At 34.7% G+C, this 23,281-nt stretch overlaps 1 protein-coding gene across 3 annotated transcripts in view; it reads right to left on the bottom strand.

Annotated features, from left to right (window-relative positions):
- LOC128234798 (uncharacterized) overlaps window positions 1-23,281 on the bottom strand; it is a 78,209-nt gene that overhangs the window by 14,412 nt on the left and 40,516 nt on the right. For 2 of the 3 annotated variants that reach the window (XM_052949318.1, XM_052949320.1), the window contains 17 exons: window positions 19,171-19,444; window positions 18,428-18,616; window positions 17,618-17,806; window positions 17,015-17,116; window positions 15,341-15,466; window positions 14,265-14,400; window positions 12,210-12,224; window positions 11,270-11,406; window positions 10,764-10,880; window positions 9,616-9,749; window positions 8,962-9,164; window positions 8,505-8,638; window positions 6,741-6,854; window positions 6,361-6,504; window positions 5,550-5,727; window positions 4,000-4,108; window positions 2,537-2,673 (listed from right to left, as the gene is read on the bottom strand). In XM_052949318.1, coding sequence (XP_052805278.1) covers window positions 2,537-2,673; window positions 4,000-4,108; window positions 5,550-5,727; window positions 6,361-6,504; window positions 6,741-6,854; window positions 8,505-8,638; window positions 8,962-9,164; window positions 9,616-9,749; window positions 10,764-10,880; window positions 11,270-11,406; window positions 12,210-12,224; window positions 14,265-14,400; window positions 15,341-15,466; window positions 17,015-17,116; window positions 17,618-17,806; window positions 18,428-18,616; window positions 19,171-19,444 — 2,438 coding nt within the window. The remainder of the gene's footprint in view (window positions 1-2,536; window positions 2,674-3,999; window positions 4,109-5,549; window positions 5,728-6,360; window positions 6,505-6,740; window positions 6,855-8,504; window positions 8,639-8,961; window positions 9,165-9,615; window positions 9,750-10,763; window positions 10,881-11,269; window positions 11,407-12,209; window positions 12,225-14,264; window positions 14,401-15,340; window positions 15,467-17,014; window positions 17,117-17,617; window positions 17,807-18,427; window positions 18,617-19,170; window positions 19,445-23,281) is intronic. The other variant, XM_052949319.1, reaches the window with a different exon arrangement.

Raw genomic sequence — 23,281 nt, 5'->3', positions numbered from 1 at the left:
TGCTGTATGCTCCTTGACAATTAGTCCTTGGGTTATTATCTAGTTTGTTACAGAAAAATAACCTACAAGTCAACATACAGTGTTTCATAGGTTTAACAGTCATGAATACTTTAATAGGGCAACTCAAGACCTAATATATTTTGTGAAAAACCCTACAAATTTCCAAACCTATCATATTCCATACATGCAGGATCACATAACAATACCATATCAGGGTTTTTGATGTTGATTATAATGGTTAAACATTCTTTGGATGCTGTTAGTAGGCATGATATAAATTTAGATTAGAATTGAGCATATTAGCTAATGTATTAGGAAATTACAAAAGCATTAAGGGTTTATTCATGAAAATATTTTATTTAATTGGACAGGTGGCAAATATAGAAATTACTGCATTTCAAATAATGCTTGAAAAAGATTGAACTGCAATACATTTAACTAGACATATAATAAAATTTTCCGAAATGATAATAACTTAATATATAAAAATCCTTAGTAACAGCATCCCATCACTAATGTGAAAACACAATCAAGTAAGGCTAGAGAATTTAGATTCTCATCAGCATTTATAAACTAAACTCAGATGTGTCACCTGCCAGGAGCCTTCATCAGTTTTCTAGTAAGGGTCACCATGACATTGACCTTTGACCTACTGACCCAATAATATAGAAATCCTCTACTGACCAATGTCATACCAAGTGTGAGGACTCTACAAGAAGATCTTCAAAAGTTATTGATTTTAAAGGAAAATATTATCACTGCGCGAACTACACTGTCAACGCAAATACTAATGGTTGTAACAATTACCATTTTTTAATTTTTAAGAAATTGTGTTCATTTACCTTTTGGCGCCATTTTCCCAGTTTTTCACTGCATATAAAAGTTGAAGGTTTTTTTTGTACAGGAGTGGACAGGATAGGGATTAAACAAATATTTTCTCTCAGGCCTGGATGAAGTCTGCATGTAATTTGATTAAGTTTACATCAAAGAAAAGAACCAGTGAGCACAGATTTTTCTAAAATGAACACGGTGAATAACTACCACACTATTTTCTCTTCATTTTTAGTATCTTATCACAATAGCTTTTTTCAAATAATTCATGTCTATTTCAGTCAAGAAGGGTAACTTAGTTAAAGAGTGATGGAATGGTGCTGCACTCTGTCCTTTTTTGGTAGCAACCTTCTGGCTTTATGGGGACAAGCAATTTAAAGCACCATTTTATCTTCATGGAATTAAATCCTTAATACTGGCAAATATTTCTTTCATTTTGATTAAAACTTATAATATGATTATACCAACATACAAACTTAACATATTTGGCAGTTGAAACCTTATCTTCCATTCAATAGTTTCTGTCAAATTTATAATTTTGAAATTATTCACAGCTAGATACAATGTGCCCTTTTCTCCTATAGCAACCAGTCCCTATCCTGCAGCACCCTTTCCTTTTTAATACCAAGCTAAAACCCTTATTCAACATACATGAAGTCAACTGTAATTGCATGATCTATCATCAAACATGTACTAAGTGATCAAATATTTAGCTATTAAAAAAACTAACACTGTGAAACTAAATAGCTACATATACAATAAATATTTCAATAACGTTTTAAAATCAACTATATGAATGTTCTGGATAGAAGATGGGGAATGTGGTAAGTATTTTGGTCATTTTTTTCCCTCTAGCACAATAAATTATAATGTAGTTGGATTTTAACACAACTGAGAGTCTTGGACCCTATTATCACGTTTTAATAGAGTTGAAGTGTTCCATAATATTTCAAATGCTTTACAAATACCAACAACAAGATAGTTTCAATCTAACAGCATGCAAATCTGTTCTTCTTTCTAATGGTTGCTAGGAAAGATCTACTACCAGGGTATTTATCCGTGGACAGATGAAACTTACTTTGTTAATGTTCCATAACTGTAAATAAGAGCAGAAGAAAGCATGGATTCAATGAGGGCAAAGAAAATGACAAAGCAATGCAACCATATCACAAAGCGCATAAAAACTCATAAAGCAATTTGTCTCCAAAATATAATTTAGGAAAAAATAAAGCAAAAAGCTTGGAAGGAAAATAGCATGTTAGGAATAGTAAAGTTTAAAGCTATGGATGACACATGATAGTGCATCATATTATTCAGAAAAAGTACCAAATTCCTCAATATGTAGCAACAACGAAATGGAACAATCAGATCTGGACTTTGCTTTAAAAAGGGAGGCAGAGCAAATGCCAACACCCGTCTGTTCTATTCTTTCAGTCAGGCATTTAATTCAATAACTACAAAATCCAGACTTATGTAACTTTTTATACATGTGCATGTTGTCTCTGGCAACATGTGTACCTTGTTTAATGTGTAAACCGTACACGTTGTTTTCGTGTTATTACCAAGGTTCAAGTTTTGAACGCCCCAGCTGTTGCTGCCAATGCTGATAACACCACAGCTAAGTCACAATAGGCAGATGTTTTTCTCCAAAAAACAAACAAGCTTTATATGTTTAGTGCTTAAAAATTCAACATATGACACATACTTGTCCGAGATGGTGATAAATCTCTGTTCCACATATGTGCCGTCCTGGTACATGGTGAGTTCTTCCCTAGTTTGGTCCCAGGTGACAGCTAGGTGATGCCAGTAGCCATCCATCACAGTCGCGTCGTATGGTAGAACCTGACACAACAGTACACAAACCATTCTAGACTAGAATTTCTAGTAGTTGATAGACAAAATATGTAAGAAATACATGTAATAGCCAAGCAATCTTTTTTTGCTGTTAGTTTTTTTTATAATTTTTGAATTTAAATCTTTTAATGTTGATAATGAAAGACACTGCAATCAAAGAAACTTGCTATGCATTGAAGACAATCAGCAGGATATATTATTCTTCACAACTGGAGTTTTCAATAAATAGCTACGTGGCCACAAATTCCCTGGCTAAAAAAGTGCCAAAATATCGCTTATATATTTTTTATCTGCATACAAATCATATGCTTTATTGCCAAGGTTCAAGTTATTTTTTGGCCACAAAAGTCATATGAGTCACACATTAAATGCATAAAAAAATTAATACCTTTCTTTTGTGCATCAATCTATTTTATAGATTTATGTTAGGGATGCAAACAAATGGCATATTTGAATATTCGGTAATTCTTTCGAACGAATTTTTGAATATTCAATAACCAGAATACATCTTTAAAAAGTTGTAGTAAACTATTAAAATATTCGCTAAAGTAATAGCAGTACGGATTTTTAGCAGTACGGATTTTAGCTCTACTTTGTCATAACCACTACGGGCTGCGGACCCTGAATTTCACCAAATGAGCCTATGAAATTCCTCATTTCAGAAAGACAAAAAGTAATACATTATGAACAAAGAAAAGAACAAAATCTTTTAATTTAAATTCATGCGCCTTCATATTTGTAAACAACGTGAACTTAGATGGAATTCTGGTCAGATGGCACATTATCTGCTATCTGTTATACGCCATTGGAGGGTCTATTCGTAGGACGAGCAGCCTTATTCTGGATTTGACCTCTACTAAATAAAACTATGGATAAACCAAACCAACTAGGGAACTAGTTTGTTTTTAATTGGCAAAGGCATTTACCGATAATAATTGATTTTTGGTGTCACTTGTCTTACAGCCCGTTATTGTAAAATAACGAGGACTTTTTATAGTATCCCAGGATATGTCTCTAAATGATATATGACAAGTGTTTAGTGTATTATCATCACATTTACACCTCAGTATTGGCAGTATAGGCCAATCATTGTAAAAACAAGACAAACAAACTTTAAACACAACAACTGCATTGCAGAGAAAAGGTTATTGTTATATTGATTCAACAACAAAACATTGAATATTCCAATACCGATTTTGACATTCGAATACCAAACGTTTGATCGAATATTGGAATATTCGTTTGCATCCCTAATTTATGTACATGTACCTATAAAATCTACAATACAGTCTCTTTAAGTAACAGTACCAATACCTCCTCATCTCTCTTCTTCCGACCAGACTGTGAGTCCATTACATATGTGTACAGCCCTGATGTCATGAACTTTAGCTGGTATACTGGGGTAGACGGTATTTCAAGGTCACTGAAATTCATAACATCATATTTATAGCATAATCACTATGTACTCGAAGGTTTACATAAATGTAAGTGTTACTGTTGTAAGAATGTGTCTTACATTGCGTGTAAAATTGTCAGTGAATGTGCCTAACAATGAGTGTAAAATTGTCAGTGAATGTGCCTAACAATGAGTGTAATATATGTTCAGTGAATGTGCCTAACAATGAGTGTAAAATATGGTCAGTGAATGCACCTAACAATGAGTGTAAAATTGTCAGTGAATGTGCCTAAGAATGAGTGTAAAATTGTCAGTGAATTGCCTAACAATGAGTGTAAAATTGTCACTATAAAATTGTCAGTAAATGTGCCTAACAATGAGTGTAAAATTGTCAGTGAATGTGCCTATCAATGAGTGTAAAATTGTCAGTGAATGTGCCTAACAATGAGTGTAAAATATGGTCGGTGAATGTGCCTAACATTGAGTGTAAAATTGTCAGTGAATGTGCCTAACAATGAGTGTAAAATTGTCAGTGAATGTGCCTAACAATGAGTGTAAAATTGTCAGTGAATGTGCCTAACAATGAGTGTAAAATTGTCAGTGAATGTGCCTAACAATGAGTGTAAAATATGGTCAGTGAATGTGCCAAACAATGAGTGTAAAATATGGTCAGTGAATGTGCCTAACAATGAGTGTAAAATTGTCAGTGATTGTGCCTAACAATGAGTGTAAAATTGTCGGTGAATGTGCCTAACAACGAGTGTAATATATGTTCAGTGAATGTGCCTTACAATGAGTGTAAAATTGTCAGTGAATGTGCCTAACAATGAGTGTAATATATGTTCTGTGAATGTGCCTAACAATGAGTGTAAAATTGTCAGTGAATGTGCCTAACAATGAGTGTAATATATGTTCAGTGAATGTGCCTAACAATGAGTGTAAAATTGTCAGTGAATGTGCCTAACAATGAGTGTAATATATGTTCAGTGAATGTGCCTAACAATGAGTGTAATATATGTTCAGTGAATGTGCCTAACAATGAGTGTAAAATTGTCAGTGAATGTTCCTAACAATGAGTGTAAAATATGGTGAATGTGCCTAGCAATGAGTGTAAAATATAGCCAGTTAATGCGCCTAACATTGACTGTTAAATATGGTCAGTGAATGTTCCGGACATTGAGTGTAATATATTGTCGGTGAATGTGCCTAACATTTTCACTTTCTCTCAATTATCTTTATAAGGACTTTTGTCTTGAAGACTTTTCATTAATAAAAACCACACAAGAATGTGAGATTTGTCTAGCAGTATAGATGTTTGTCTCTTACCAAAGGGGGACTTTCTCAAAATGAACACCAATACCAGCCTCAACCCAGGAAACAGATTCGAGCAAGAAATCAGTTACAAAACAATGGAGTTAAAAGAAATCATTAAAAATTGAAGCTTATTGCTCTATGTTTTAACACATACCCATAGTTGGCTCCAATGATATTCAAGATTGCGGCATTCTCATTGGCTACAGTGAATCTCACCCAGAATGCAACAGTGAGAGCATTAATGGCGGTAACGCCATCACCAAAACTTGCTGAGGAGGCTTCAGTCCTGCACATTGCACGGGGTTGAATGATGTAATCAAAGCCTTCAACAACTGTAAGGATAATACGTAAACACTTATAATTTGTTCCCAGTCTTATGTTAACCTTGACCTTGTCTGCTGCAAAGAGAAATCTTAACATTCATATTCTATGAACACAAATATTTATGACACCATGGTTTATATCAGTATTGTGCTCTGATGTAGGTAAGCAATGTTATTGAACCAATGGTATAAAACATAACTAATATTTGCTTTTTAATAGTAAGGTGAACATATATTGTCTAAAACCTTTTTCAAATATTGAATACATAGTTGCAAAATGTTTAACTAATATTTAAGGATGACTAAAATAAGGAATGATTGCATAAACAGAGCAGGTCGCGCTTGTAAATTTCCAAAAAAATGATTAGGATATGCATTGTTCCGATAGAATAAAAAAGTTTTCAGTCATTCAAACAATTTTTAAATTTTTAAGATTTATTTCAACACAAAAAGTTTGCATTTCTTTTATTGAGCTTCATTTTTAGCACAAGAACCGCAATCTACATCAAAAATAGAGAGTAGTAAAAGGATGACATTACAGGGCAAAACTATTTTAACATTAGCATATAACCTGTCAACCAATTGAATTATTGTTGAATTGACCATCCTATTTATGCATCATTAGTATTTACGATAACCTACTTTTGGAACAGTCCTCTCCACGGTATCCAGTAGAACACACGCAGGTTCGTGAATTGAATCCATCCACGCATTCTTGATTACTCCCTTCACAAGGGGACGTCAAACATTCATTCACATCAGCATCGCAATATTGACCTGTGTACCCTGAAAAAAATAGTTTATCAACATTTTATATCAAAATGCACGATTCCTTATGATAAAATGCCTAAACTCAAATGTTAAATTTATTAGGCTCACACAACCAATCTGCATAATGTTCACAATTCAAGGAAATCATCAAACTTCATGGTATTGTCATGAAATCATTTAGCTTTAATATATATCAATGAGTTTAAACCTGTTTGTTAAACAAATGAGCACTTAATCATATCCTTACTTACCTGGCATACAAGCGCACATAACCTGCGTTGCTCCCATACTGCACGTGCCCCCATTTAGACATGTTGTCGATGTGCACGAGTCCACCTGGATATGGCAGTTATCTCCACGCGTACCTGCAGGGGTATATAGGGGTTAAATACAGCTACGAATGTAGATTACAATGTAAACCAAGGTGTTAAAAAATGTGATTTGTAATACAATTAACATACAGCAATAACAGGAGGAAGAACTGATAGAGACATTGTAGTCCTTATTAATTGTGGGTTACCTGGAAAGTTACCCAGCTACGCCCTAACATTATAACTACATGTAGATAAGATTATTGTCAGAAATACCATATTTTTATTATTATAAGAATTCACTATTTAACTTGTATAATCTACAATAAAGGTGAGAGTGATCTAGTGGTATAGCTGTCCAACTCCCACCATAGAGGTTTTGGATTTGATACCCAACCAACTGTAACTTTCTCATGATCCCTTGAAATGGACACCAGTGCTGGTTTCTACCAAGGAAATAGACTCAAGTATGATTTAATAACCTATCAGCTTTCATTTTCATCAATTAAAATTAAAAAAATAAAATAAGGACTAAAACAAAAATACAGCAGAAACCTATCTGTCTGACACTGGCACTGCAGGTCCCCTGAGTAAGTCAGCATGCAAATGCTATTGTCCTCAACACAGGGGGATGTTCTGTCACATGGTTCATAACATATATAGTTGACACATACCTCTCTGACACTGGCACTGCAGGTCCCCGGTGTTAGTCAGCGAGCAGCTGCTATTGTCTCTGACACAGGGGGATGTTCTGTCACCCAGCTAGTATTATATATAGCTGACACATACCTGTCTGACACTGGCACTGCAGGTCCCCGTTGTTAGTCAGCAAGCAGCTGCTATTGTCTCTAACACAGGGGAATTCTGTCACCCAGCTCATAACATATACAGCTGACACATACCTGTCTGACACTGGCACTGCAGTTCCCCGTTGTTAGTCAGCAAGCAGCTGCTATTGTCCCCGACACAGGGGGTTGTTCTGTCATCCAATTTATAACATATATAGCTGACACATACCTCTCTGACACTGGCACTGCAGTTCCCCGTTGTTAGTCAGCAAGCAGCTGCTATTGTCCCCGACACAGGGGGTTGTTCTGTCATCCAGCTTATAACATATATAGCTGACACATACCTGTCTGACACTGGCACTGCAGTCCCCCGTTGTTAGTCAGCAAGCAGCTGCTATTGTCTCTAACACAGGGGGTTGTTCTGTCATCCAGCTTATAACATATATAGCTGACACATACCTGTCTGACACTGGCACTGCAGTTCCCCGTTGTAAGTCAGCGAGCAGCTGCTATTGTCCCCGACACAGGGGGTTGTTCTGTCATCCAGCTTATAACATATATAGCTGACACATACCTGTCTGACACTGACACTACATTCCATGTGTTAGCCAGCATGCAGGTGCTATTGTTTCCGACACAGGGGGTTGTTCTGTCATCCAGCTTATAACATATATAGCTGACACATACCTGTCTGACACTGGCACTGCAGTTCTCCGTTGTTAGTCAGCAAGCAGCTGCTATTGTCCCCGACACAGGGGTTGTTCTGTCATCCAATTTATAACATATATAGCTGACACATACCTGTCTGACACTGGCACCGCAGTTCCCCTGTGTTAGCCAGCATGCACGTGCTATTGTTTCTGACACAGGGGGTTGTTCTGTCATCCAGCTTATAACATATATAGCTGACACATACCTGTCTGACACTGGCACTGCAGTTCCCCTGTGTTAGTCAGCATGCAGGTGCTATGGTTTCCGACACAGGGGGATGTTCTGTCACACAGCTCATAATTCTCGTTACAGTTCATGCCAATATAGTTGCTTGGACAGCTGGGAATACAATGTTTTATAAGTTTACAGTACATGCTTTTCTTTAAATGCAACAAGACATGCATCCATCAGACACAGATGCCCCCATTTCCTGCCTTTGTCAATAAAAACAAAGGCCATTGTTCCATCCATAGTTAATGAATATGCATCAAAATTACCAGTTTCCCAATGAAGAGTGTGTACATATAAAGGCAATATCAAACTTTCTATCCAGGAAAGTGAGGGCATAAAATTATTGTAAACTTGCTATGACTATAGGACAACCATTGTGACATTCATTCCCTATTGGACAGTTATTGCCATTCAAAATAAATGTGACATACTTGCACACATATCCGGAAGTTGTACTGAAGCACTGCCCCCCATTGAAGCACTCATTTCCCGCAGGACAGTTGTTAATCTGGTTTTCACAGTGAATGCCAGTCCATGGTTCAGGACACACACAAATGTAAGATGTGCCAGCTAGGTTGGCAACACAGGTACCATCATGTTCACAGGGATAGCTGTTACAGCCACTGATCTCAATCTGGATGGTATAATAAAGGTTTGTTTTTTTAAAGTTCATTTTATCATTGATCTGTAAGGACATGTATTCCTAGCATAACACAATTGTACTTCAGTAGGATTTTTTGCTCTCTTACTGATAAAAATTATAAGAAGACACTTGGCGGATTGTTCCGAACTTTGTTAAAGTTAATAATGTTGTGTACATCATTGTTGTTAACTTTCAAATCTTGAGATCTGCTGATTTAAGACAAATGTTTCAACTGTTCTTGTTGAACTTAAATATATTAGCACATCATCAAATAATTCACATTTAAAAGCAAACAATGATATCGTTAATCATGTTTTTTAACATTAACAAAGTTCTGATATAAAACAAGTGGCCCAATTTATTTTGAATGTGTTTAAAAATGAACATTAGGTCATTTAAACAGACAAATTGTTCGTTTGTTTGTTCTAGCACTAGAACTTACTTCACAGGAAGTGCCTTCGTATCCAGACATGCAGGTGCAGACAAAACTGTCAGCCACGTCTGTACAGGTGGCTGTGTTGTTCTGGACACAGGTGTGGCAGCGTCTGTCACCTCTATTCACACACTGCGTATCACCTGCATAGAATTTAATGCATGTGTTTAAGCTGCACTCTCACAGATTTACCGTTTTGACATCTTTTTTTTTTGTCTAGGAATGAGCATTTTTTTGTAAATATCAGCAAACCAGTGATATAAGACTGCTGACAAAAGATTAGACCACAGATTTTCATATTTCTGTTCGAAAATTAATGTTTTATGGCTAAAAGCATTATTAACAGTTAAAGAGAAATGCATAAAACATCCATTTTTGAACTTAAGTATGAAAATCTGTGATCTTATTTTTTTCAGCAGTCTTAAATATCACTGTTTTGCATGCATTTTTGCATAAATTGGCTCGTTCTAAGACAAAAAATAGAAAAAGTTGTCGAAACGTTCAATCTTTGAGAGTACAGCTTTAATCAACATTCAGGGAAGATCAAGGTCAACACCTCAGTTGTACAGGGGACCACATATTGCTCTAAACACAGATGTGGCAGTATCTATCACCCGCTTTTGTCACTTTTGTTTTTTTTACGATGTATAACCTGAAAGAAAATAACACAACTTTCATGGACAAAAAATTCCATTTACATGTGTGCATATTGCCACTATGTCCTAAATGTTACTGTGGCAGAGGAAGTTACCTGTTTTCTCTCCATGCAACAGCGGTGTTCAGGACTCTAAAGTATGTTATTCAAAGTCATTGAACTGAAACAGTTTTTCTAGGAAAGGTCATCAGTACCTTTACCTTTAACCAAAAGGGGTCATCTCTTGACCATACCAATGTGCATATCAAGTTTAAAGACTCTACTCCCAGTAATTCAAAGGTCATTCATTGAAAACAAATATTGCGAGGATGCTGCAGATGATGCTACTGCCAAAGTAATCCCTGTGTCTGCCATGCTTCACAGGCTAAAAATCAAATCCAAACCACTTCCGACATAAGGACCTTCACACATCTTTGATCACTTTTAATATCCCAATAGAATTTGCTTGTTTATTTATTAAAATGGAATATCTACTGATTTCAAGTCTGAGATAACCACTTACAAGCCTTCCTGTACTGGCAATTGTTGCCATGGTAACCAGGCAAACATTGGCATGAGAAACCGTTGATTTTGTCAACACATGTGCCACCATTCTGGCAGAAATTGGGTAAACAGTCATCTGAAAAGTTCCAAGTAATTACTTCATTAACGTTCATATAGGTTTACTTGTCTATATCAGAGTTTTGAGGACAAAACATAGGTAGTTTTTCTTATTATAAACTTGTTACATATAAGATAGGTGGTTGGAAGTTTGAGCCAACCAAGGTAAATTGCTCATCTGACAAAGAAACATTAAATAAAGTGACAATGGTAATAACAAGTTTACACAAATGACTCTGAATGAAATTCTTTCTGAAATGTGCTAAAATATGAAGTTATGTAAGTATGAGTTCTAAATATGCCACCAAGAGTTGAGTCCTCTTGGCACCTCACTTCTACCATTAAAATATCAACAATCCTTTGACCTATTTTTATTTCAAAAACTTTTATTTAAACCAAAAATCTTACTTATATTGGTTTCACAGTCGAGCCCTGTATATCCATCCCAGCAATCACACGTGCGGTAGTAAATGCCGTGCGGGATGCATGTACCGTTTTTACACGGCATGTCTGTGCAAGGATCTCGCGCTTTGGAGCATGTCGCACTGAAAAGATCATACACCATGGATTGTTTTCTTTTCACCAGTGTAAAAAGGTAAAAAAAGCTGGCATTTTGTATAAATTTGTGTACATTTTTTCATCAATTCTGAGTTTATGAATATGAAAGACATCAACCAAAAAAGCATTAATATTAAAAGATGTTTTATGACATTACTGTGAATGAACATTTGTTGAATATGAAATGCCAAGCAGACTTAAATACTATGATTTACAAGCGAATTTCCCATTCTCCCATAACTATCAACTACTAAATAAGCATTGATTAACTCATTAACAAATTTGATTTTTAAGCACATATTATATATTAAAGCCATATTACTTGCACATGCAAAGTATTTATTTATTTTAATCACATGCTGAAAGTCAGACAATAAGAAATATTTTCCAATAATTAATCCTTAGAATGATAGCCTGAGTGACTAAAAGGAATACCATTTCCAAAATGGAGAATAGCAGCTTGAGATACAGAACTGCCCAATTAGTGTTTAGTATTGGTAATAAAACATGTATGTGGTATGAAAATATTATGTCAAATGTCTTCTGATGAAAAGCAAATGGCAAGAAATGTAATTTCTTTGATTAGTACTAAATCCAACTGGTATTATCTTTATGAAGTGTAAATAGTTATAAAATGAAACTGCCCCTTTCAGACAAATGTCTGCATTACAGAATCTATTCATGCTACATTCATTAATATTGAAACATTTACTACATGCATTAAATAAAAGAAGTCCTTGCTTCAATATAAAACTTCTACTTCCAAAGGCAGAAAAACTATTTGACTTACTTTTCATCTTCGAAACTACATAATCACACAAGAACAATATGATAAGACAATAAGAACCTTTTTCTTTATGGGTGTGTTATATAGCATTATACGATTATCAATTTAGTAGATATATCAGTATGATGTGCATTTTATGTAATAGTTATTCTAATTTCAATTTCACTAAACATTACTGCGACATGTATATATGTAATCCTCTTTCTCAGTTGTCTTCTTAAGAGTTTAATCAGAATATGACAGGTGATCCACATGAGCTCAAACATACAAGTTCCCATTTGCATTTTAATTAATTCCACATTGCGTCTGCAGTATCCAACAAATGTCTCTTTATAGCTAACACAGCAACCAACCAATACAATACTTGCAACCCAAACTTCAAATAAGGATTTAAACAAATATAACTTTCCTATTTCTTCACCATTTTAAATGAAACAGAGCGCAGTCTACGCCGCTTACGGAGCCCGGCCTTCAGTCATTTACCAGAGTTTGATTGAGAGTGTAGTTTCTTCGACAAACCTTTTCACAATACGGCCGTCTGACAGGCACTGCCAAAATATTATTTTGGAAACAGGATTGTCGAAGTGTTTGATGAAACTAATCAAACTTCGGTAATAAAAGGAATGCTTGGGTCTTTTACAGCATAGACTGCCCTTTGTTTCATTCGAAATGGTTAAGCATTAAAAGAAAAGTTATCTTTGATTTAAGTCTTCATTTAAATCAGAATGTTGCCTTCTGACGTAGCATATATGACATATGACGTAATTGATCACATGGTATACACACACTGAAAGTGACGCGGGGAGCAAAGCAAATACTTTTTTTTTCCCAATTGCCAAGGGCCATCACTAAACACTTATTTCAGCCAGTGTTATGGGCCTTACTATATATGTGTGTATTGTTTATGGCAACAGACGTAGCATGTTTAATTTGAATATCTGGACCATTCTCAGACAAGATATATCCAAGGTTAAAGGGACTGTACACCAGATTGGCACCAAAAAAAGTTTTTTTCTGAAACAATTCTCAGGACAATTATTTAATAAAATGTTTTACTCGTTGATATCGTAATTGTAAAAAAAGAATACCAAAATTTAAAAAAAAATTGTGTCGGGTTCAAACCGTTGTCGCGAAAGTTGCAGTCCAGTGTTGTATCCACTGAGCTACCAAGGATTATTGTAAACGGGGGATATATAAATCAGTTATAGACATAACTTGGTTATATCACATGATAACATCGACTAGCCAATCATGCATAAGGAATGAATTCTACTAGGTAGACATATACCCAGTAATCTTTTTTAATGGAAAAATACAAAAACACTGCGAAAAATAAATTAATTGTAAACTATGTGGTACTTCAGTTAGTAAGTTTAAATGCATTGTACACATCGATACCAAGATTGTCAGTTTTCGACAATTTTCTTTTTTTTCCGCTCTTTCATCATATGGAGTACAGTCCCTTTAAGGTTAATGCATACAGTTAACGCAAACACCAACAATGACACCGAGGCTTTCTCAATACTTTCTCAAATTATTATTCTTTCGAAATATTTTGATTTTCCTGATCCCATAGTTTTTAAAAACATGTACAATTCAAACATTATGGTTATTAAAGATTGAGACAGTTTTTAACACACTTTGAAACAACGAACAAAAAAAATACATGGAATGACAAAATTTGTTTGATACATTAAAACATATTAAACTTACTACTCTATTATTCTGAAATTCAATTGAAATATTTGCAAAATGTATTTTATAATTCTTTTCAATTTCAACACATCTTGGCTTATATACTTCTAATTGTTACACAATTCTTTTAAAAGTGAACTAAGCACAAAATAATGTAAATATTGATTTACTTTTTTAGGTACTACTTTTGTCATTTTACAAGTGTTTGTGTATTAGACCAACATAAAACATTTGATTTATATTCGAGTAAGACTAAAATTTAATTTGTGCAAGCTGCCGAAGGAAGCCAGTTGAAAAATATATAACATTATAATCCCCCATAAACACCCAAATTTTCAAATATAACTGTTGAGTGCTACTCACCCCTGGTATCCGGAGTTGCTGGGGCACATGCAGCGATGGTTATGACGTGAGTTGTGACAGGTACCATTGTTGAGACAGTAATTCGAGGCACACCCAAACCTATCGTTCTCGCATAGGAGACCATCGAACTCAGTAGCTAAAATATCAATAGTTTACATTCTTTTGGATTTGATTCTTCGTAATAATACAAATAATTTTCTAATATAGATAATTTTAATAACTTGCCCCGCAATAAGTTATATTGCAGCCAGAAAGGTCTAAGATTGCAACAATTGGTTGCTATGCAACTGGTTGGAACTCTCTGCTCTTGTCCAAATGTTCCTTTTAACATTATGTTGCAATGTTGTTTGTGATCAGATCCATGGTCAAAACTACTTCCAATATCAATAAATATAAATATCTGTTAAAGCCATCTATTATGCTTGTAATGTTATTTTTTCGAGTAAAGTAACCAATCAGAATCATAAATGAAATGTACACAAAAGTAAACGTTCTTATATAGCATCTTTATCAATCACCAACTGTAACCCCCGAATACTTTTTTCACTATCTGTGAATTAACATGACGCCAATGGGAGCCAAGCTCCACCTTGTCACTTTTCACAGGTTGTTTGTATAAAGTGGTCAAGTGAAGTGGCCATTGAATTGAATCAACTATTATTTATAGAGGCAAGAAAATTCCTTTACAGTATTGGTCAGTTGAACAGTAGGATGACAACCAGCTTCATGTTAATTACTGTATTTATCATAAGACAAATAGCAATTTCATAAAAATTCAATTCTGAAATAAGTGGCGTCCACCAATGGCAGAGCTCAGAGAAGTTAATTTGCATACAATATATTTTGAAGAATCTACTAGTACGATCTAATCTTTAAGACACTGTCTGTCCAGTGGTCTAAACACTTAAGATAGTTAAAGTGTATTACTAATCTTAATTCAGATATAAATACACCACTAATCTTCATTCATGGCTCTTACGCTTATATGTCTGATGAAAGATTACAATGAAGTCTAAGTACTACTTCAATCGTAGTACAAACACTCAGTGCCCCTTGCATGTTTATTATAGACTCACAGCAACTACACTGGAATTCTAGGGGGTCTAGGCTGGTTGTTGTTCCTGGTATGCATGTCTGTCCATTCTTACACGGCCTACCGGTGCATCCATCAAACACATCTCTACACAAATCTCCCGTGTAACCTGTTAATGAAGTAATATATAGAATAAATCTGTAACACTTTCTGACAGTTGTGTACGGTATGTATAAATCTTAGGGATGGCAATGAGGAGTACAAATGGTACTCCGACAATCTTCCAATCAAGTACTCGGGTACTCGATTAGTCAGAAAACTTGTATTGGTTTTTGAGGGATACAAGTTTATGCATGTATGGTTCATGTATCATGTGCATGGGTAGTAGTTAATCGTTATATTGGCCATTTCCATCTTTAAATAAGTCTGTCATTATGTAGTTATGTAATTTAACAGAAATGAATAAAAGAAAAAAAGATATTTTAATATTTCAATTTGTCCTTTTATTATATACATAAATATGTGACACTACAATGAAGCACATGCGAAGAAGTAATGATAAATATGTAAAAAATTTATGTCATAAAAGTAGCATATGAGCTACACCAAATGATGAGCAAAAATTACAATGAACGAAATTTAATAGCATACATTAAACTTTAAAATACAATGTACACATATCCAAATAATACCAAGAACACATACAATTAACTAGCACTACATAATATTGAACAATTTTCTGCTTGGAGTGCCACCATTATATGCTAACTCCACACCACACAGCGTACATTTACAGGACTTGCTGTCAGCTGCTCATTTAAACTAATTCCATGCTGTTAACATTGCAAGCTGCATAATTAATTGTGATGTATGTTTAATTGTTAACTCTACCAAAATATAATTTCAGAATGGCTGTTCACCAAACTGTTGCATTTTAATACCTCATTAATATTTATAATTCCTAATTAAAGATATCCATCAATCAATTGTGATGATCATTGCAAAATACGCCCACTAAAGAGTCAATGCTTTTAATTGTCGCTCCTAATTCACTCGTCAACGTGCTTTATTTGGTGAAAACTCTTTAATTGTGTAGGAGATGAACCGCTATCAAAACTTCACTTATTGGCATCAGTGTTTATTGCAAATTAGGGCCTTTTGTTGACAGTTTGTATACACTCAAAACAACTTTCATTTAATTTGTTAAGGATAATTGTATACAATGGGGAATAAGAGGGACATTAAAATGTCTTTTTGACAATGCGCCAGTACTGCTACATCATCTGTATTCCGTCTGAAAGCGTGTACTGGTGAATTTTAAACATTTTTTTGTCGAATACATGAGTAGTTAATTAGTACTAAGGTACTCGGATGATTGATCTAGTACTCGGAGGATCGATCGAGTACTCAGACGATTGATCGAGAACTCGAGTGCTCAAGTACTTGTTGCCATCCTTTATTAATCTATTTAGCATTTTGACCAATTTCCAAACCTGTAGTTGGACTATATATTGTTTTATTCTGCATTAAAACGCTTCACCTTAAATAAGAGACCAATTGCTCGTCTCCAATATAAGGGATTTAAATAAATATCAATTACATATCTGTCACTTACATAATATAAGGATTCGAAAGTTGTATATTCTTCTAAATATGTGACTGTCCCAACATTTAAGGTGTCTCAAACCTAAAGGCAACAATGGTAACCAGCACTTACCAGATGGGCAGTTACATCGGTAGTCATTGCGGGCATATATACACGTCCCTCCATTTAAACATGGATTTGGGTGACATGGGGACTCCCTCTTCAAGACATCATCTGTAACAGAAACAAAACAAATCAAATATCGACCGTGCCAATTTTGCAATGTCTAACTTTCGCATGGTCAAGAAATCATGTTTGTTTTTTTAACTATTTCACATAAAAAAATCAAAATTTGTCTTAAACTTGGAATTAAATGTAACTGCAAAAGAAACACAATAAGACTCCTACAGAATTATATCTTATATTGTTATTCATATCTTAAGTAAATTTGCAACCATAACATTCTGTCTTTCATTACCGAAAATATGCACACTATAAAGAGACTTATTATGTAATTAAGTGATGTAAATCAACAAATGTGAATTTATGATAAAAATAGAATACCTCTTTTGTGCTAATTTGATACGAAATTTATTAAACTTGTTTATTAAAATTTATTAAAACCTACCAATGCTCAATTTTTATCAATTTAAAAAACTTTTTTAATACATTCAGTATTGATAGGACACTCCTCTGTAAAACCCTCAGTATATAGAACACCAGAAATTCACAAACCATTCAAAGCGTCAACTTCCTCCAGACTCAGACAGTCTACATGTGACTTGGATCCTTCCTGAAGCGTGACCTTGTGGGTCTCACATCGTGTACATGTTTGCCCCAGAATTCCCGCGCTGTAAAACCCCTTCGGACACAGTGTACATGGTGTGAGGCCATCTTTGGAGAACTCTCCTGGGCTACACTGACCTGGTTACACAGTAAATCATGATAAATACATGCGCTCTTGAAATTGACACCAATGCATGTCCATATCTCTCAATGAAACAAGGGACATAAACTGACAAATATGTTCCCCAGGCCCTTATTTCTTGAAACTTCTTAAGTCCCTTTTAATAGGATTAAGCTAAACTCACTATTTTTGTTTATCAATAATTTGCATAATATTTAATTTTTTAAGAGTTTTTATACTTATAGGAATTATATTTATGAAAATCACCATAAACCATTTTTTATTTATCAAAATTAAATTTCAAAATGTATTTTGGCTCACTGAAATAAGCTACTTAAGCCTGTTAAGCTTAAGAAGTTTCAAGAAATTGGGGCCAGAGCTATGCTTAAACCTCACTCAGTTTGATGTTTCATTTTAATACCTTAAACGATTTTATTCAATTATATCCAACATATAATATATAACAACAAAAAAGCCGCCATAAAAGATACTAAGGCTATACAATACCATGAAAAATGAAACGGTACATGCAAAGGTTACATTTAAAAATCACAAGTATCCGGGGGTGTAAATGTTTGCTTTTTTTTTAATCACCTTTAGGACAATTTTAGATTGTGAATATCAAACAGCATCGTCACCTTTCAAATTACAAGACATATAATCTGTCTGGCCGATCAGGCCGGGGTTAGCTCCCCCAGGACATCTCACACATTCAGCCCCATCAGTTGACATGATCCCGTAAGTTCCTGCAGGGCAGGGATCACAGTTGTGGGTGATCGCAGCAGGCCCACTTACAGCAACATAGTAGTAACCCAGGGGGCATACCACTGGAAAATATCGGAATGTTATACATGTAGAAACTTATGTGGCACACATTAAAAAATATATGAAGCAGAGTAAAAAGCTGACATGTTTGATCTTTTGAAGTTAAGAAATAACTGTGATTTTCACTATTTGTGTGAAAGAAACCAGCACTTGTGTCTTTTTGAGGGGCTATGAGAGACTATCCCTGTTGGCGACTCTTAGGTGAGGGGTGGACATCTTTACCACTGAGTATACCACTTTCATGTTTACATGTTATAAAAAGTATCCCCCATCGAGGGCTTGTGCGTATTTGCCCAAGTATTCAGAACTAGAGTTCCTGGAATCAGATATGTTTGATCAGGAGTGCCAGTCAATTTTCTATTAAAAGTCCTTAAGACATTAATCTCATTAACCTCAAATTTAAAAAGAGGTTATCTACTTACCATGACCAATGTGCATATCAAATCAAGACTCTAATCGAAGTTATTAATTATAGGAACGAAAATATGACACAGACTATGAGGCTGAACAAACCCATCCCTATATACTTCACAGGGGGCATTACTTGCATACTTACAGCACACAGGTAAACTAGCCACATGTCCAGGTCTGCGGTATCCTAAACAGTCATAATCATACACCGGATCACCGCTTAAGAAATCATATTCCCCAGCTCCGCAAGAAAACCCGTCCCCTGTCACTGATGATAAGTTGGCTATCGGCAGGACTGAATATTCACTGAATGTGTTAAAAGACGTCTGAATGTGACGTGCACATGTTTCTTTGATGCTCCTAACATTTGGAAGAGACTCGTCCTGAACCTCTATTTTATATCTGAAGTAGACTTGTAACTGAAATAGAGAATGCAATATAATAAATGTTACAATCAAACTGTTATGTCAGAAAAACTTGAGTATCTTCATCAAGTTGCTCACCAAATACCTCATATTCAACAAGCTTTTAGTTTTAAAAACTGTCAAGTTTGTTGAATTATTTTGTGGTATTTACATCTGTCTGTTTTTATTATACACTGTGTAAGAAGATAATTCATTGCCTTCTAATAAGTTTGCCATTTTAAGAAAAAACACTATATAAAAAATTAAATAATTCCAAGGCTTCCAAAATGAAACAATTTAACTACAGTAAAACTGCGATCGCTCAAGGACCCCGGGGTCCGAGTTAAAACCTCAAAGGAACCAATTTTTCGACCGACCCAAGTTTCAATTTCCCAGTCTGTTATTAAATATCTTTCAGTGCATTTTTAACTTTAAAGTCATCAAACTGAATGTTTACTTCGGCACCAATTATGTATTGCGTTGTGGAATCGCTCATATGTTCAAAGGCTGTGGTAAACTAAATGTAAAAGAATAACCAATAAATTCATAAATAGTACTCTTTATTTTAACAAAAAGCAAGTTTTCTAAACAAGCAACATTGAAATATGACAGTAAATATTATGGCATTAGTCAGATTTAAGTTTCGCAAAATCAAGGATTGATAATTGTTTTTAGAGATTCAAATGTTGGGTGTGTGTACGCTCAAATGTTGGACAGCTATACTAGTGCTTTATTCATATTTTTATTTCTCATTTACATTAACAATTGACTTCTCATAATTATCTTCTCAAATGCCCTTATCAACTTAAAGGGGTCATGCGTAAACAGTGAAAAATGTTTTTCACACCTTATCAGATTTCCTTTCAACTGTCAATGCAATTTTTACAACTTGTGAAAAATTCAACACCTAGGAATTGTCTGTTAATTATGGAACAAGCGTTTTGGAAAAAGTGTGAAATAATGACCTCTAGGGAGTTATAAGGTTTTGTGCATTATTTGTGTATTTGAGACCGGCTATTGTGCTTGACTCCTCGACTTATCTAGGTTTCAATGCAGCATCAGTATATTTTATATGAAAATAGAAGGACAAATGTTCAGGACTAAGTTCGACCTCAAGGGACCGCTGTTTTTCGAACGACTGCAGTTTTACTGTACTGCTAAAAGCATCACCAAATATACATGAATAATCAGTGAGTGAATGTAAACAATAAGGTAAACCCAAAATGCCACAATACCCTTACACTCTATGTAAACAATTATTTACAGTATCTGTTGTGCAGAACAGAAAAATCATGAAATCATAACCAGGTTGGAGAGGTGATGGCTAAAAGTAAACATATAATCCAAAAAGACAAAATTATTTACAAATTTTCTACAAGACTTAACTTACTTCATCAGTCTGTCAATAAATCAGTACCATGTATTATTATGATTATATAACAAGAGCTCTTATATGAACATTTATGCCCATCTGTTTATTCCAATCAAACAAGGGGCACTATTGTGACTAAGACAACTATATAAGCCAGACCTATAGGCCTTTGAGATTGTCTCTAGCAACATCTCTTCCTATTGTATATATATTATAACTTTCATTCAAATATCTTAAATGTTTTTTTAGTTATGGCCAAGGTTAACAGTGTTGCACGGGGCCATTGACAAAGCCGACAACAAAAACATCAAGGCTACAAAAATTACCTCACTTCTTTTCTTGAAAAAACACAAAATGATTTTAATATTTCAGAGCAATTAAACCTTAAGTTATTAACACAGGAACTGGTAACTACAAATTTTGGTTCTTAAATTGATGCTTTAAATAGAATTGTCAAAAACTCTTCAAAAGCATCCCATAAATACATTTTGTTGTAATTCTTAACATAATCGCACCTTAACTTTTGCAAAGATCTGGGCTATTAAAATTTGCTGGTCTGGACGGATTTTGACCTTGTCAGACTGATTTAAGTAACAAAAAATTGCTAAAAAATCAGTCCAATATTTCCTCATATTTTTTTTTTATTTGATCGAAAACGGCTAAGTGATTAACCAGGAGCTGTTGTAGGACAACGCCCATGACTATATGCCACTTTGTCATGAAATTGAGTTATGATGTAATATGTGAATGGCCATACATCCAGAATTTTCAACAACGATGAAGCTATAGCACCAGGGAAACCCGAGTACTGAACAAGAGGTGGTCTTGTAAATCCAAGTGATAATCAAGATCCGAGGAATCACGAATAAAGTCCCTGTCGCTTCACAAATGAATGTCTGAAAAGCTGTATTTTCTTTGCCATTTCGAAGATGGCCAGATGTTTAGTAAGCATGTCCCATTTTGCACACCAATTACACAATGTTAAACAAGTTGCCAACCGAAAAGTAAAGGTCCAATAATAGAAATGTAACTTAATATATATATTATGACGATTGTCATAAATAACAAGTTGGGTTATGCTGTAATTCGAGAAGATTAAACCAAATTGTCGAATGCTACTACTATGCCAAAGTAAACAAAGGAGATGGCTGAAGCAATCTGATTGCTTTACAGAGATCACATGAGAGGCCAAATGACCTGATAAGCCTGCGTGCCTTAACAACTCTCCTAATTGACTGATTGCTGTCAAATAACATACCCAGCAATGTTACAAAACCAAGTTTCAAATGATTGACAGAACTACAGCCTTTGTTGTTAGATTCAAATTCAACTGTTTTTTTTTCTATTTTTAGTAACCTTGAACTTGACCTTGACCCAGGAGCCCAAAACACAATCCAATGAAAGTACTCCATAAAGTATTCCTATATATCAAGTTTAGACACAATATGTCAACCCGTGCTAATGTTATCCGATACCATAGGTGAGTTTGACGCCTTTGTTTTCCTTTATGAAAAAAAGTCAATCAAGGGCCATAATTTGAAATTAGGGTTAATATGGACTTATGTAATCTAATTGTATGATGGTTTTTGATAACTGTGAGGAGTATTAAGTCAATTGAATGAAGGGTATAGAAGTATTAATAAAAATACCAATTTGACCTAAAACTTTTACCTGCCCTTAAACTTGAACCCAAGTTCCTAAGTCAATCAGGGGCTATAATTTGGATTTTGGATGATATGGAGCCTCAATATATGTTGATATATTTAACCTCAATGTGTGATGGGCCTGAACAACTGTGTGAAGTATTTAGTGAATTAATGATATTGGAGTTATTAGTGAAAATGCCAACCTGCCCTGAAACTATAAATGGAAGCTGACCCCAACCCAATGCTGAGGAGAGGGGAGAGGAGTAAAGCCTCCTTATCCATTGAATAGACAAGCTTAAAATGTAGAAATGGTAATACACAAATGGGATTTGTCATTCACATATCCAAAAATACCAGGGGACATCCTTGAAGACAATACCTGCGATAACTTTGGTCTGTGTTAATTGACTTCGCTTCTTGTATTATATAAAGAGATATGTCAATTTTGCAGTCTTTTTCTTATGAAAACATTTGTCACACTCTTGTTACAAAGAGCCAAAATCATAAATGGATGTCATTGTTAATCCTTGAAAGCCAATTTCGAACAAATTAAACTACTGGTAGTTGTGCCCTAATTCTATAGGATATGATTAGCAACTCTCTTGATTAACATTAGCGACTGAGTGTTGCTAGTGCCGCTTATGTAATTTTAAAAAAATATTATGAATAAATGGTTGTCGCCTTTTGTTGCAAATATGAAATGGTGATCAAGCCTTACTCATGTACAGTACATAGGCAGGGTTGATGGCCAGATTAAGATTACAATCTTTTAGATCCCTATCACATAAAAAATAAATGAAGTAAGGCCAATATCAATTAATTAAATTTGTTTGG

Source organism: Mya arenaria, chromosome 5, assembly GCF_026914265.1.
Source record: "Mya arenaria isolate MELC-2E11 chromosome 5, ASM2691426v1".
Lineage (NCBI taxonomy): Eukaryota > Metazoa > Mollusca > Bivalvia > Myida > Myidae > Mya > Mya arenaria.
Note: the sequence above shows the minus strand (reverse complement) of the source record. Positions and strands in the feature narration are given on the sequence as shown.